At 44.4% G+C, this 15210-nt stretch overlaps 1 protein-coding gene across 2 annotated transcripts in view; it reads right to left on the bottom strand.

Annotated features, from left to right (window-relative positions):
• The window catches only part of LOC138666912 (oocyte zinc finger protein XlCOF7.1-like), a 124908-nt gene that overhangs the window by 18247 nt on the left and 91451 nt on the right, over window positions 1–15210 (bottom strand). For both annotated transcript variants that reach the window (XM_069755096.1, XM_069755097.1), the window contains exons 2-6: window positions 6434–6589; window positions 6131–6304; window positions 5924–6047; window positions 5743–5840; window positions 5258–5348 (exon numbers count right to left, since the gene is read on the bottom strand). In XM_069755096.1, coding sequence (XP_069611197.1) covers window positions 5258–5348; window positions 5743–5840; window positions 5924–6047; window positions 6131–6304; window positions 6434–6511 — 565 coding nt within the window. In that variant the 5' untranslated portion in view covers window positions 6512–6589. The remainder of the gene's footprint in view (window positions 1–5257; window positions 5349–5742; window positions 5841–5923; window positions 6048–6130; window positions 6305–6433; window positions 6590–15210) is intronic.

Raw genomic sequence — 15210 nt, forward strand, 5'->3', positions numbered from 1 at the left:
TCCTTGACACTGATCTCTCCTTCAAACCACATATCCACAAGCTCGCTGCCTCGGGGTAATCCTTGACACTGATCTCTCCTTCAAACCACATATCCAAGCCCTTTCCAATTCCTGCCGCCTCAAACTCAAAAATATTTCACGGATCTGTACATTCCTAAACCAAGAATCTGGAAAAACCCTAGTCCATGCTCTCATCACCTCTTGCCTTGACTACTGCAACCTCCTGCTCTGTGGCCTCCCCTCGAACACTCTTGCACCCCTCCAATCTATTCTAAACTCTGCTGCCCGACTAATCCGCCTGTCCTCCCGCTATTCCCCGGCCTCTCCCCTCTGTCAATCCCTTCACTGGCTCCCCATTGCCCAGAGACTCCAGTACAAAGCCCTAACCATGACATACAAAGCCATCCACAACCTGTCTCCTCCATAAATTTGTGACCTCGTGTCCCGGTACTTACCTGCATGCAACCTCCGATCCTCACAAGATCTCCTTCTCTACTCCCCTCTTCCCATAATCGTATACAAGATTGCTCCCGCACATCACCCCTACTCTGGAACCCTCTACCACAAAATATGAGACTCTCGCCTACCATCGAAACCTTCAAAAAGAGCCTTGTGAAGAAACCAGATTGTATCTTAATTACCCAGACAGCTACGTTTTTGCATAAACAAAAGAACTGTTTTTTTTTATCTGTATATTGGCTTGTGAATTTAAGTGTTTATGTCTGGTGGGTCAAAAAGACAGACTGCCCACTGATATACTATCTAACATACTGTGTAAGTCTGTAATAGTGGCTGTACATTGAGTGGGTTAAGCTTTGTTTATTGATGTGTGCTTATATGCTAATAGGGCTACTTAATCCCATCACCATTGTTGCCATATCTTGATGTTGAACTAAAGGACACTGGGTAATTCTAAAAATAGCTTACAAGGCCTTGGGTATAAATTGACTCAGAGTTCACATCCTGGGAGACTGAAGTACACAGAGCTACCAGCAAAACATTCTGCAAACCACACTACAGACAGAAGGAAGGACTGCAGCCAATTCATCATGGCACCATCACGAGGGACACTGGTCTAGGATTCTATAGGATACAACCTAGGAGTTTTCGGCTCCGGTTGGAAGGACACAGATCTGATCCAGTGACCATCTCTGCACCATGGATATGTTTGGAGAAAGCCAGGGTTGGGACCCGCTGGTCGCCTGGTTCCATGGAGATGGTCCGTTAAGACAGGTGGTGACACTCGTGTCAACTGGCTCTGAACCTTGTAGGGATTCTATGGACAGTTCTTGGTCATCTCCCTATGCTTGTCGTTGCCCCTTCTCTGTGCATTCATCCACAGATGGAGTAGCGAGCCTGGGAGCTCTGACATTGTGTCATACTGGAAACACGTGGAGACGCAGTGATATTTTATATGCGCCCATGTACCCATACAATTCCAGGCATGTTGGGAAGGCTCTGTTTGCTATTGTGTGCTGTGGTTCAATAAAGTATTGCCACCCTGTTTTACCTTAACCCTGTGTTCTCTGTGTAGTGTATTGCCCACTGGGAGATAAAGCGGGCGTTCAGTGGTATGAGCCATGGTCCATGCAGTCTTGCTAAAGACAGCCAGGCCAGCGGACAAGAGCACCCACTGACCCCGCCTCTCCGTAACAAGCCTGAAGACCCACCTCTTCTGACAAGCCTACAACCTGCAGTAACCACCGATCGACCAAACTGCTGCACGATCAGCTCTACCCTCGCCTACTGCATTCTCACCCATCCCTTGTAGATTGTGAGCCTTCTGCGTGCAGGGTCCTCTCTCCTCCTGTTCCAGTTGTGACTTGTATGGTTTAAGATTATTGTACTTGTTTTTATTATGTACACCCCTCCTCACATGTAAAGCGCCATGGAATAAATAGCGCTATAATAAATAATAATAATAAGTAATAATAATAGTAATAATTTTAACTCAAAAATATACCTATAAAGAGAAAAATCAGACAAACTGAAAATTTTGAAGTGGTCTCAATTTTTGCCAGAGCTGTATCTGATGCAAACTTCAAAAGCACAAGATTAGAAGGGCTGTTAGTATGATGGTTCAGCTTCAGCACCAGTATCTACACTACAGGACTCAGACGTTGTACTGCACACACACACGCCTGGACAAGCACTCTCTCCCTCCAATAACAACTGTCACAGAGCTCTGCAATGGTGTCAGTGTGCCGAAACTAACGCCGCCTACCATTTTAACAACCCCCTGGTGATGTCACACAGCAAGGAATGAGAGTAATGCCACTACCAAGATGGCTACAGCATTACAGTGACCCGCATGCAATCCCCGCATGTATTTTGGCTGTGTAACAGTCACCACACACGCGGAGTGGGGATTCGAAATCGAGCACCGGCTAACGTTTGCCGAGTAACGAGCACATCCGAGCACCCAGATAATCAAGTGATATCCGAGTATCACTGAGCACAGTCGCTCATCCCCAATCGGGATTCTAGGAAACCAACAGCATCATTACCCTCCGCTTTCTCTTAGAGGACCATCATAATATTTTTCTTCAAGTGATTTTCTAGCTTGTCAGCACGTTCTATGTACACTGTTATTTGGCTTTGTAGTTTACAGATCTGGGCAGGTAACGGTCAACGTCTCCTAATCCCAGGAAGTAGGTGGATCCTCCAGGTTGTAAGTTCAAGAGGAAAGGGCTTTCACAAAATCATTTCAACATTTTCAGACGGAGGAGAAGGTTCTACTCTAGAGGCAAAATGGTGATCACACGATCGTGATACGACAGAACTACACGACTACTTATTGAAAATGTAAATACTCGTAGGCCGCAATCCACAAGTCATGGGAGAGTCCCAATAGTTTGGGACAAGTTGAGGGACTGTTGGAAGGGGTTAACAGACTTTTCCGGATCAAGTGCGCTCTCCACCATGTTAGGAGAGGATGGAAGGATGGGACGGGGATTTGTTGAGGGTGTTCTTCTGTGGTGTGGGGGGAGGGGGGTGGGCTTGGGGAAATATTTGCATAATGTACATCACCATGGTTACTGTGGTTGTGACTTCAGCAGCAACTGGATGAAAAAATGCGGCATAAAATGTTCTGTGGAGGGAAAATGTCTGGAAGAATGAGAGTTGTGAGTTGGAACGTTAGGGGTTTGGCATCCGGAGTGAAGCGGCAAGATGTGTTTAAATTTATGAATGATGCCAAGACGTCAGTGATCTGTCTGTAGGAGACTCATAAGGTGAAGGAGAGAACGCATTTTCTGACTAAAAGATGGGTACAGGTTGGATACCATGTCACATGTTCAGCATACTCTAGGGGGTCTGTGCTGGGGTTCCTTTTGAGTATCACAAAGTGGTTATAGATCAGTCGGGTAGATTCATATGTTTACTTTGTAAATTGTATGGATGTCTGATGTGGCTGTTTTCAAATTATGTTCCACCACCATATTGTGGAAAGGTGATCGACAGTTCTGGAGATAATGGGGGAGACACCGGTGATACCATTTTTAATAACAGGGGACTTGAACAATATTCCGGACACACATTGGTATAGGGGGAGACGAGAGACGCTGAAGTCGGGTGGTAACTGTACACCACTCGGTACCGTCCTGAGGGAGACCGCTCTGCATGATTTATGGAGGATTTCTCATTCTGGGGTGTACAAATATTCCTGATTTTCGTCCTCCGCTTCTTTGTCAAGAAAAGATCTAGCCTGGGGCAATACGCCGATGTTGGGCCTTGTTGGGGCCTTGTAGGGGAGGTAACATATATGGCTAGAACAATATCGGATCATTCCCCCATGAGTGTGATACTTGAGGGAGTGGGATCTGTACCTGCTAGGGGTTGCATGTGGAGGCTGAACCCGTTTTGGCTACATCTTATTGACTTGGATGGACACATAGTGGGAGACATTAAGGAATATTTTAAAATTAATGCTGGGACGGCTTCGGTATTGACAGTATGGGAGAATACGAAGGCCTATTTCAGAGGGCTCTGCATTAAAGAGATATCCTGAGTCAAGGTAGAAACGGGCAGGAAGGATCAGATGTTCATAGAGAGTTGGAGGAGGCAGAGGAGGCATTAATCAACGATCAGTCCCCAGAAGCACAGGGAAGGTTGAAGGTAGAGCAGAATAGAGTATGTCAGATGGCAATGAAAAACGTGGAACGTAGGAAAATGTTTTAAACTGCTAAATAGTTTGAGGAGGGGGACAAGGCGGGCCATCTCCTTTCTAGAATAGTGGCGGCTCAGAGAGACTCCACACATATAGTCTCTTTGAAGAGAAAGGATGGGAAGGACCATACTGGTTGCAAAGCTATTTTGGAGGTGATGATGGAGTATTACTCGGATCTTTATAAATCATGGGTTCAGCCAACGATGGAGGAGGTGGATGGTTTCTTGGCAGAGGTACAGCTCCCCAGACTCTCAGAGGCAGATCGGGGTCTTCTTGAGGAGCTTGACGCTGCACTGGCCTCTATGCCCAATGATAAAGCCCCAGGGGTGGATGGGATTCAGGAGGAGGTGTATAAAAAAAATATAAAGAGGTATTGCTTCCCGCTTTGTTGGAGGTGTATGGTGCTGGTCTGGTGGAGGGGGAGTTGCCGCAGTCCATGCGTGAGGCAATAATTGTAGTGTTGCAAGAACAGTGTAAAGGATCCGGCTTCTTATTGCCCAATTTCGTTATTAACGACAGATATTAAAATGTTGGCCAAGATATTGGGTAATCGTCTTAACAAGGTTATAACGATACTAATACACCAGGACCAATCCGGATTTATGCCCAATAGTTCTATCGCATGTAATCTTAGACAATAGTTTCTTAATAAGCAGGTAAAGGCTGACAATATGGGTAGGAGGGTTGTGGTGTCTTTAGATGCCGCTAAGGCGTTTGATACTGTGGAGTGGCGGTATTTGTGGGCGGTCATGAAGGCTATGGGTTTTGGCGAGAGATTTATAAGATGGGTGCAATTGTTATATGCGTCTCCAAGAGCCAGGATAAGAGTAAATGGGCTCTTGTCAGGGGTTTTCCGTTTATATAGGGAAACCCGGCAGGGGTAAGTGAGTTGTTTTCATTAAATGAAAATGTATTAATAGGTTTTGTATGCATTGTACCTGTCTGGAAATTGTATCAGACTGTTACTGGCGTGTCATATGCTTTAATAAAAACAATGTGATTTAAAAGAACTACACGACTGATAAAGTAGCCACAGCCGGTGACTGAGAAGAATCTGTGACTTCTCTGCATTTAGTGGTCACTACTCACCTGGGTAGTCATATGTAGGAATCTCCTCTTTACACTGCTCATCACCCCTCACATATGTCTCTGTAGTATTAATATGGGTCAGATCTTCACCCTGAAACAAATATTGTAAAAGTCACAGACAGATGGAGAAGTCACATCTATGATCAGCTCTAATCCTGCCATCTCCACCGTTCTCATTACACAAGTATAAGGGCTTGTTTTCACTAGCGAGATACACGTCCGTGTCTCGCATGTGGAAACGAAGCTCTGGTGCCGGCACTCCGGAGCGGAGCGTGCGGCTCCATGTGTTCCTATGCAGCCGCACGCTCAGCTCCCAAGTACCGGCACCAGAGCTTCGTTTCCACATGCGAGACTCGGACGTATATCTTGCAAATGAAAACAAGCCCTAAAACATAGAATACTGGTGGATAAAACAAGACTGAGCACAAGACCTTCACAGCCATCTACACATCATAGGGGAGATCGCATGACCCCTCTCCATCTACCTGATGATCCTGGGGAACAATGGGATCTTCTTGTTTACAGTCCTCTGGAAGAAGAGTACGGGGACATCTCTCTGGTGTTGTCCTCTTACTGGATAGATCTGGAGGAAACACATACAGGGACTGAATTCATTCTTTAAATACAGAAAATTATAGGCCGTGTGTATTTAGTCCTGTCTATTACCTGGTGATGTGAGGGTCTGGGGAACCTCCATCATGACATCCTTGTACAGATCTTTGTGTCCTTCTAAATACTCCCACTCCTCCATGGAGAAATAGACGGAGACATCCTGACACCTTATAGGAACCTGACACATACAATGATACCGTCATCCCCCCGATTCCTTTATAGCGTTACTGTGTAATGTCCCAGCATTCCCAGCAGTGTCACCTCTCCAGTCAGCAGCTCAATCATCTTGTAAGTGAGTTCTAGGATCTTCCGGTCATTGAAGTTCTCATGTATCAGGTGAGGTGGAGGCCTCGCGATTGGGCTCAGTGGTCTTCCCCATCCATCAGACACAGGGTCCTGACAGCGCTCACTAGAGGTCTTCACTACTGTGTAATCCTGGTTATGGAGAGACACATGAATAAATCTCACTACAGACATTTCCAGAGTCCTCACCTCTCCAGTTCTGTCCATCTGTTATTCCCATCGATAAGAATGATGAAATGTGACATCATCAGAATCTCTCACCTGTCCAGTCAGACGGAAGAGGATCTCTAGGGTGATGTGTAATATTCTCTCCGCCATCTGGTCCCTGTCCATATCCATCCTTGATGATTAAGTCAGAAAATTTCTCTCAATATACAAGATGTCCACTGAGAGGATCTGATATGGCAGGGAAATGAACTGGAAGAAAGTGAGCCAATGTAACATCATAAAGCATGACAACAATGTGAAACATATCAGGAGATAGAACGTGTAGATGTTGTATTCTCCAGTCTTTTACGGACTGGAACACAAGTTGTATTACTGACTAAGACATCTGCTCCATGCTCCCAATCACTGGCTAAGTTGGCCATTGCATCAGCAACTTATTGGCTGTAGGAATCACAAGTTTGTTGGGACTGATCAGGATGTGCTGCAAAAGAGCGGAGAAGATGGAGGTCTGCTGAGACCAGCTGTGACTGTGAAAAGTCATCATGTCATCTAGACAAGATGGAGATCGAAAGAAAGACGACCTCCAGAAAATATGTAATCCATAAGATACCTGGATGCAAATGATCATTGTATAGTCCGCAGTATGATGATGGCTGCTAATAACAACTCCATGTACTCCCGCCTCGATTACTGCAACACCCTCCTCTGTGGCCTCCCCGCTAACTCCCTTGCACCACTCCAGTCTGTCCTCAACTCTGCTGCTCGGCTAATCCACCTCTCTCCTCGCTACTCCCCTGCTTCTCCCCTCTGCAAATCCCTCCACTGGCTCCCAATTCCCCAACGAATCCAGTTCAAACTACTAACACTGATCTACAAAGCCATCCACAACCTGTCCCCTCCCTATATCTCTGAACTAAACTCCCACTGTCTTCCCTCACGTAATCTTTAATTCTCCCCAGACCTCCTACTCTCCACCACACTTAATCGTTCCTCACACAGCCGCCTCCAAGATTTCTCCCGAATGTCTCCCATCCTCTGGAATTCCGCGCCTCAACACGTCCGATTAACCACCACCCTCGGATCCCGCAGACGGAACCTGAAAACCCATCTGTGAGGATAATGTATAATATAAGTTTTAGTTTCTCTTGCCAACACATATAGGGTGGGCGTTGACCCCCGTTCACTGTGTTTTGCTGAGGTTTTATTGCTTCTAGCTGCAAATTCTAGGTTCAGAGCAACTTACTCATTCCCTCCCACAAAAGGAATTTATACAACCGCTGTAGCTGCAATAGACAATTGTACTAGCTAAAACTGGTCTGATATCTCTCAAGACATGCGATTCTTTGTCCTCTTATAGTAAGATATTGGGCCAACGATTTTGGCTAGGAAAATAATACGTCCATTTTGAGAATCTCCATTGGCGGATCAGCCACTATAAGCGCGAGCCTATAATTCCAACAGGTAAAAAAGTATGGATTTCTCTGGAACTGTGTGTCCCAACTAGCCCGAACTTGGTACCAATAGAAAGCCAATAGTAAAATAATAAGAATGAGGGGTGTGCTGGGATTCTGACATGTTCTGGAGCGGAGATACGAGCATTATACAAATTTGTGTTAAATTTGGTAAGTCTCAGGAGAGGGGAGGGTCTGAGGAAACCAACCCTTTTAGTGATGTCACCAGGCTGAGCTATAAGTTTTATGCCAGGTACCCAGCAGTCAGTTTTACCTGAGGAGCTCTTACTGCTAGCCCTGATGCATTGGGATATTTGGGAACTCTGCCCACTAGCCTGGTTGCCTGCAATGTCCTGAACACATATAAGTGTTAATTTCTCATTTAACCCCTGTTATTTTTATAATTACCTTGTACATATTTTCAATTGTCTCATATTGTAACATCTTTATATACCTTTTTGTAAACACTGCCTTAATCTTTCGGAGTAAAATATTTAAATTACTAGTTTTCGTTCTTCCTGCTCTAAAACGTACCCCAAGTCTTCTAAAGGGAATTACGCTACTGTTTTGGGTTAGTTTCGGACCCGTTTAATCGAAGCTGGTGGCAGCATACTTTGTTCTGTGCCTTTGGGAGTTGTTGTAGCGACGGCGGCGTTGATCATTATTGTTCCTGCCTGAGTTGGAGTAGTTATATCGCCTCGATGCAGCATGCCCAATAGCCAGTACAAAGCAGGCAGCCTTTCTGGCGACTAATTACCCTAGGTGCAGTACCTAACCTGACCTGAGGGTAAGGGGGGCGCCAGAGAGCTGCAAGTTCAAGCAGAACTGTAAGGCGGGATATACATAAATCCCTGCAGTTCGTGTTATATTGCAGAGCAGTGGTATAACTAAAATAAGCCCCTGCTGTAAACTGATAGGCCAATAGCCTAGTGTTTGTTTTCATCACATTGTTAGCAGTGGAGGGATAGCCAAGATAAGCCCCCTGCACATGTGATAGCCGTCTGTTGGCGTAAAGTCACAAAGATCCGTGACATAGGGGTGAGGGTCACGGTGTGAATCGTGACATATTGGTGGCAGCGCGGTGGGATCTTAGAGCATTAGTGATTTGGTTTGAGCAATCATTCCTCTCACTAAAAACTTGCAAAGTTCTTGCGAGGACTCTGAGAAATAAGTTTGGAGAACGAACTCAGTGTTTATTAGTCCTGAGACAATTGTGTGTACTGGTAATTATCCGCTTCCCTTCTCTTTGTTTTTCTGTCCTATCTTTTATTTGGCAACCATGGTTGTGATGGGAGAAACCTTTTACAAGCAGCAGACCAGAGATACCCTTATTGCCTTATGCAGGTCACAGCACATTGACTTTGCAGGCAAAAACAAAGGCCAACTGGTTGCAGATCTGGTGCAATGGGAAGCCGCTCTAGACCGCTCTCAGAGCCCAGTGGCCACAGAAGCTAGCACAAGCAAACATAGTGCTGCAGCAGAGGTCCAACCACTGAATGCCGGCCCTATTAGCAATCAGGGCGAACTGGACCCCCACCTGCTGGCGGTCTTGGAACTACTGCACGCCGATGACCATGATGGACGTCTGCAGCTAATCCAGCAATATCAGGAGCCAAGCGGGAGGCCCGATACCCTCCACCGCCAGGAGCCGTGAGCCCAGCAGAGCTCAGATACCGAAGCCCCGATCTGATCACTTTCCTGTTATGGAAAAGGACGGGGACTTGGACACTTTTCTGCGGGCCTTTGAGAAAGCCTGCAGACAGTACCAGCTAACCAACAGTACCACCAAAGAAAGTACACTGATGGTACAAGGAATGTAAAATATACCAAATTTTATTATGCCAATAAACACAATTAAACATACGTTATAAATATCTAGGTACCTCAGGCACAGCTAAAGGTCACTAGGAGCAAAAGCAACAATCACATAAACCATGTAAGTATATGACAGAATGTATCCATACATGGCTAGTATATGGTTTTACAAATAAGACACATACCCAGAGTCTCCCAATCCTATCCTTCAGTTTCAAGCCACTGGCACAAGCCTAAATGGCAGAACAGCCAAGGTTTTACTGGTAAAGTGTCAAAAAAACCACCTAAACACTGCCTAAATGCTGCCAATATACTTTACGTGGTAATTAAACGTAGGTATATTACCGTGATGTGCCCGCGTCCTAGTGCGCAGCCCACTGCGACGCGCGTTTCGCCTGTTCTTCTTCCGGGGGCGTGTACCATACAGGGAGGTAAGCGGTCCTTTTAACATCCCCACCAGCCAATCATACAATAGTGACTCATAGTCACGCGTCCCTGACGTCAGATGTAAACATTGCACACGTGAGTATAACGGCGCATCCGGCGCCTGTAATCGCTGCCAAAGAGGAACATCCTCACCGACCAATCATATAATAGCGACTCCTAGTCACGCGCCCACGACGTCAGATGTAAATACTGGACACGTGGGTACTACGGCGCATCCGGCGCCTGTAATCGCTGCCAAAACAAGGACCTCCCCTTGCCGGTCAGTGGCCCGTCAGCATTGCGCCCAGGCAAAATCCGGAGCACAAGTCAGACAACACCACAGGAGACCAGATTGGGGAGGTCCGGAGCGATCCAAGCGGCGCATGCGCACACCCTACGGCCAGGACCCAACCGTGTTGCCGTATATAGTCTAATGAATGCCCCCATCTCTATAAAACTGCTGTGTAAAACTACGGTAAAGTGCCCATGTGACTATGGTGTGCAGTACTTTAATTTTAACTTTTGTTATCATTATTTTCTAGAAGTGTTATCGATATGCGGTCTTTCTTGCCCCTTATATATATCAAACCGATCCGGTCATGTTTCAAGATGATACTGCTCAAGAAATATATCTAATTGTGAGAAGATGATGGGATATGTGAATCCACGGGAGCGACACCATCCTCAATGAGAACTTTCATGATCTATACATACTTCGGTCTCCTCTTATGCGCCCATGTAGTGATGAATAATATGCTACTTGTATGTATGTTTCAAGGGCCGCCCTTTGTGTTGCTGCACTATGTTTGTATTTTTTCTATATTTCTTTGTGCAATCACATTTTTTATTGTTAATAATCTTGCACTATGCACTTTATACGTATATATATGTAACATTGTGGTATAAATTGTTAACCCCTTAAGCCCCGAGGGTGGTTTGCATGTTAATGACCGGGCCAATTTTTACAATTCTGACCACTGTCCCTTTATGAGGTTATAACTCTGGAACGCTTCAACGGATCTTGGCGATTCTGACATTGTTTTCTCGTGACATATTGTACTTCATGTTAGTGGTAACATTTATTCGATATAACTTGCGTTTATTTGTGAAAAAAATGGAAATTTGGCGAAAATTTAAAAAATTTCGCAATTTTCCAACTTTAAATTTTTATGCCCTTAAATCACAGAGATATGTCACGCAAAATACTTAATAAGTAACATTTCCCACATGTCTACTTTACATCAGCACAATTTTGGAACCAAAATTTTTTTTGTTAGGGAGTTATAAGGGTTAAAAGTTGACCAGCAATTTCTCATTTTTACAACACCATTTTTTTTTAGGGACCACATCTCATTTGAAGTCATTTTGAGGGGTCTATATGATAGAAAATAACCAAGTGTGACACCATTCTAAAAACTGCACCCCTCAAGGTGCTCAAAACCACATTCAAAAAGTTTATTAACCCTTCAGGGGTTTCACAGGAATTTTTGGAATGTTTAAATAAAAATGAATATTTAACTTTTTTTCACACAAAATTTATTTCAGCTCCAATTTGTTTTATTTTACCAAGGGTAACAGGATAAAATGGATGCCAAACGTTGTTGTACAATCTGTCCTGAGTAGGCTGATACCCCATATGTGGGGGTAAACCACTGTTTGGGCGCATGGCAGAGCTCGGAAGGAAAGGGGCGCCATTTGACTTTTCAATGCAAAATTGACAGGAATTGAGATGGGACGCCATGTTGCGTTTGGAGAGCCCCTCATGTGCCTAAACATTGAAACCCCCCACAAGTGACATCATTTTGGAAAGTAGACACCCTAAGGAACTTATCTAGATGTGTGGTGACCACTTTGACCCACCAATTGCTTCACAGAAGTTTATAATGCAGAGCCGTAAAAATAAAAAATCATATTTTTTCACAAAAATGATTTTTCGCCACCAATTTTTTATTTTCCCAAGGGTAAGAGAAGAAATTAGACCACAAAAGTTGTTGTGCAATTTGTCCTGAGTGCGACGATACCCCATATGTGGGGGTAAACCACTGTTTGGGCGCATGGCAGAGCTCGGAAGGAAAGGAGCGCCATTTGACTTTTCAATGCAAAATTGACTGGAATTGAGATGGGACGCCATGTTACGTTTGGAGAGCCCCTGATGTGCCTAAACATTTGAACCCCTCACAAGTGACACCATTTTGAAAAGTAGACCCCTTAAGGAACTTATCTAGATGTGTGGTGAGCACTTTGACCCAACAAGTGCTTCACAGAAGTTTATAATGCAGAGCCGTAAAAATAAAAAATCTTATTTTTTCACAAAAATGATCTTTTCGCCCCCAATTTTTTATTTTCCCAAGGGTAAGAGAAGAAATTAGACCACAAAAGTTGTTGTGCAATTTGTCCTGAGTGTGACGATACCCCATATGTGGGGGTAAACCACTTTTTGGGTGCATAGCAGAGCTCGGAAGGGAAGGAGCGCCATTTGACTTTTCAATGCAAAATTGACTGGAATTAAGACGGGACGCCATGTTGGTTTGGAGAGCCCCTGATGTGCCTAAACATTAAAACCCCCCACAAGTGACACCATTTTGGAAACTAGACCCCCTAAGGAACTTATCTAGATGTGTTTTGAGAGCTTTGAACCCCCAAGTGTTTCACAACAGTTTATAACGCAGAGCCGTTAAAATAATTTTTTTTTTTTTCGCAAAAATTATTTTTTAGCCCCCAGTTTTGTATTTTCACAAGGGTAACAGAATAAATTGGACCCCAAAAGTTGTTGTCCAATTTGTCCTGAGTACGCCGATACCCCATATGTGGGGGGGAACCACTGTTTGGGCGCATGGCAGAGCTCGGAAGGGAAGGAGCGCCATTTGGAATGCAGACTTAGATGGATTGGTCTGCAGGAGTCACGTTGCATTTGCAGAGCCCCTGATGTACCCAAACAGTACAAACCCCCCACAAGTGACCCCATATTAGAAACTAGACCTCCCAAGGAACTTATCTAGATGTGTTGTGAGAACTTTGAACCCCTAAGTGTTTCACTACAGTTTATAACGCAGAGCCGTGAAAATAAAAATTCTTTTTTTTTTTTCACAAAAATGATTTTTTAGCCCCCAGCTTTGTATTTTTACAAGGGTAACAGAATAAATTGGACCCCAAAAGTTGTTGTTCAATTTGTCCTGAGTACGCTGATACCCCATATGTGGGGGGGAACCACTGTTTGGGCGCATGGCAGAGCTCGGAAGGGAAGGAGCGCCATTTGGAATGCAGACTTAGATGGATTGGTCTGCAGGCGTCACGTTGCATTTGCAGAGCCCCTGATGTACCCAAACAGTAGAAACCACCCACAAGTGACCTCATATTGGAAACTAGACCTCCCACGGAACTTATCTAGATGTGTTGTGAAAACTTTGAACCCCCAAGTGTTTCACTACAGTTTACAACGCAGAGCCGTGAAAATAAAAACCTTTTTTTTCCCACAAAAATGATTTTTAGCCCCCCAAATTTTTATTTTCCCAAGGATAACAAGAGAACTTGGACCCAAAAAGTTGTTGTCCAATTTGTCTCGAGTACGATGATACCCCATATGTTGGGGTAATCCCCTGTTTGGGCGCACGGGAGAGCTCGGAAGTGAAGGAGCACTGTTTTACTTTTTCAATGCAGAATTGGCTGGAATTGAGATCGGACGCCATGTCGCGTTTGGAGAGCCCCTGATGCGCCTAAACAGAGGAAACCCCCCAATTATAAATGAAACCCTAATCCAAACGCACCCCTAACCCTAATCCCAACTGTAACCCTAACCACACCTCTAACCCAGACACACCCCTAACCCTAATCCCAACTGTAACCCTAACCACACACCTAACCCTGACACACCCCTAATTCTAATCCCAACCCTAATCCCAACCGTAAATGTAATCCAAACCCTAACCCTAGCCCTAACCCTAGCCCTAACCCTAATGGGAAAATGGAAATAAATACATTTTTTTAAATTTTATTATTTTTCCCTAAGGCTAGGTTCACATTGCGTTAGGGAAATCCGTTTAGCGCTAGCGGATTGCGCTAACGCAATGTCTTTTTAGGTGTCGTGTTTAGTGGTCGCGTTAACGTCCCCGCTCTGGAAGATCGGGGATCGGACCTCGGGCGCGCCGCGGACGCTGCAAGCAGCGTCTGAGGCGTGCCACAAAAGAATGGCACCTTGCTAGCGCGAGCCGAAAATGGCACGCTCTAGCGATGCGCTACACCCGAAAATCACATTGCTGTCAATGGTTGTGCTAACGGACCCGTTGCACGGCGTTAATTGTGACATTTTCGCCGTGCAACGCTGTCCGTTAGCGTTAACCCATTAACGCAATGTGAACCTAGCCTAACTAAGGGGGTGATGAAGGGGGGTTTGATTTACTTTTATAGCGTTTTTTATATCGGATTTTTATGATTGGCAGCCGTCACACACTAAAAGACGCTTTTTATAGCAAAAAAGTTTTTGCGTCTCCACATTTTGAGACCTATAATTTTTCCATATTTGGGTCCACAGAGTCATGTGAGGTCTTGTTTTTTGCGGGACGAGTTGACGTTTTTATCGGTTACATTTTCGGACACGTGACAGTTTTTGATCGCTTTTTATTCCGATTTTTTGTGAGGCAGAATGACCAAAAACCAGCTATTCATGAATTTCTTTTGGGGGAGGCGTTTATACCGTTCCGCGTTTGGTAAAATTGATGAAGCAGTTTTATTCTTCGGGTCAGTACGATTACAGCGATACCTCATTTATATCATTTTTTTTATGTTTTGGCGCTTTTATACGATAAAAGCTATTTTATAGAAAAAATAATTATTTTGGCATCGCTTTATTCTGAGGACTATAACTTTTTTATTTTTTTGGTTATGATGCTATATGGCGGCTCGTTTTTTGCGGGACAAGATGACGCTTTCAGAGTTACCATGGTTATTTATATCCGTCTTTTTGATCACGTGTTATTCCACTTTTTGTTCAGCGTTATGATAATAAAGCGTTGTTTTTTGGCTCTTTTTTTTTTTTTTTTTCTTACGGTGTTCACTGAAGGGGTTAACTAGTGGGTCAGTTTTATAGGTCGGGTCGTTACGGACGCGGCGATACTAAATATGTGTACTTTTATTGTTTTTTTGGTTTTTTTTTTTTAGGTAAAGAAATGTATTTATGGGAAT

This window comes from Ranitomeya imitator, chromosome 2, assembly GCF_032444005.1.
Source record: "Ranitomeya imitator isolate aRanImi1 chromosome 2, aRanImi1.pri, whole genome shotgun sequence".
Taxonomy (NCBI): domain Eukaryota; kingdom Metazoa; phylum Chordata; class Amphibia; order Anura; family Dendrobatidae; genus Ranitomeya; species Ranitomeya imitator.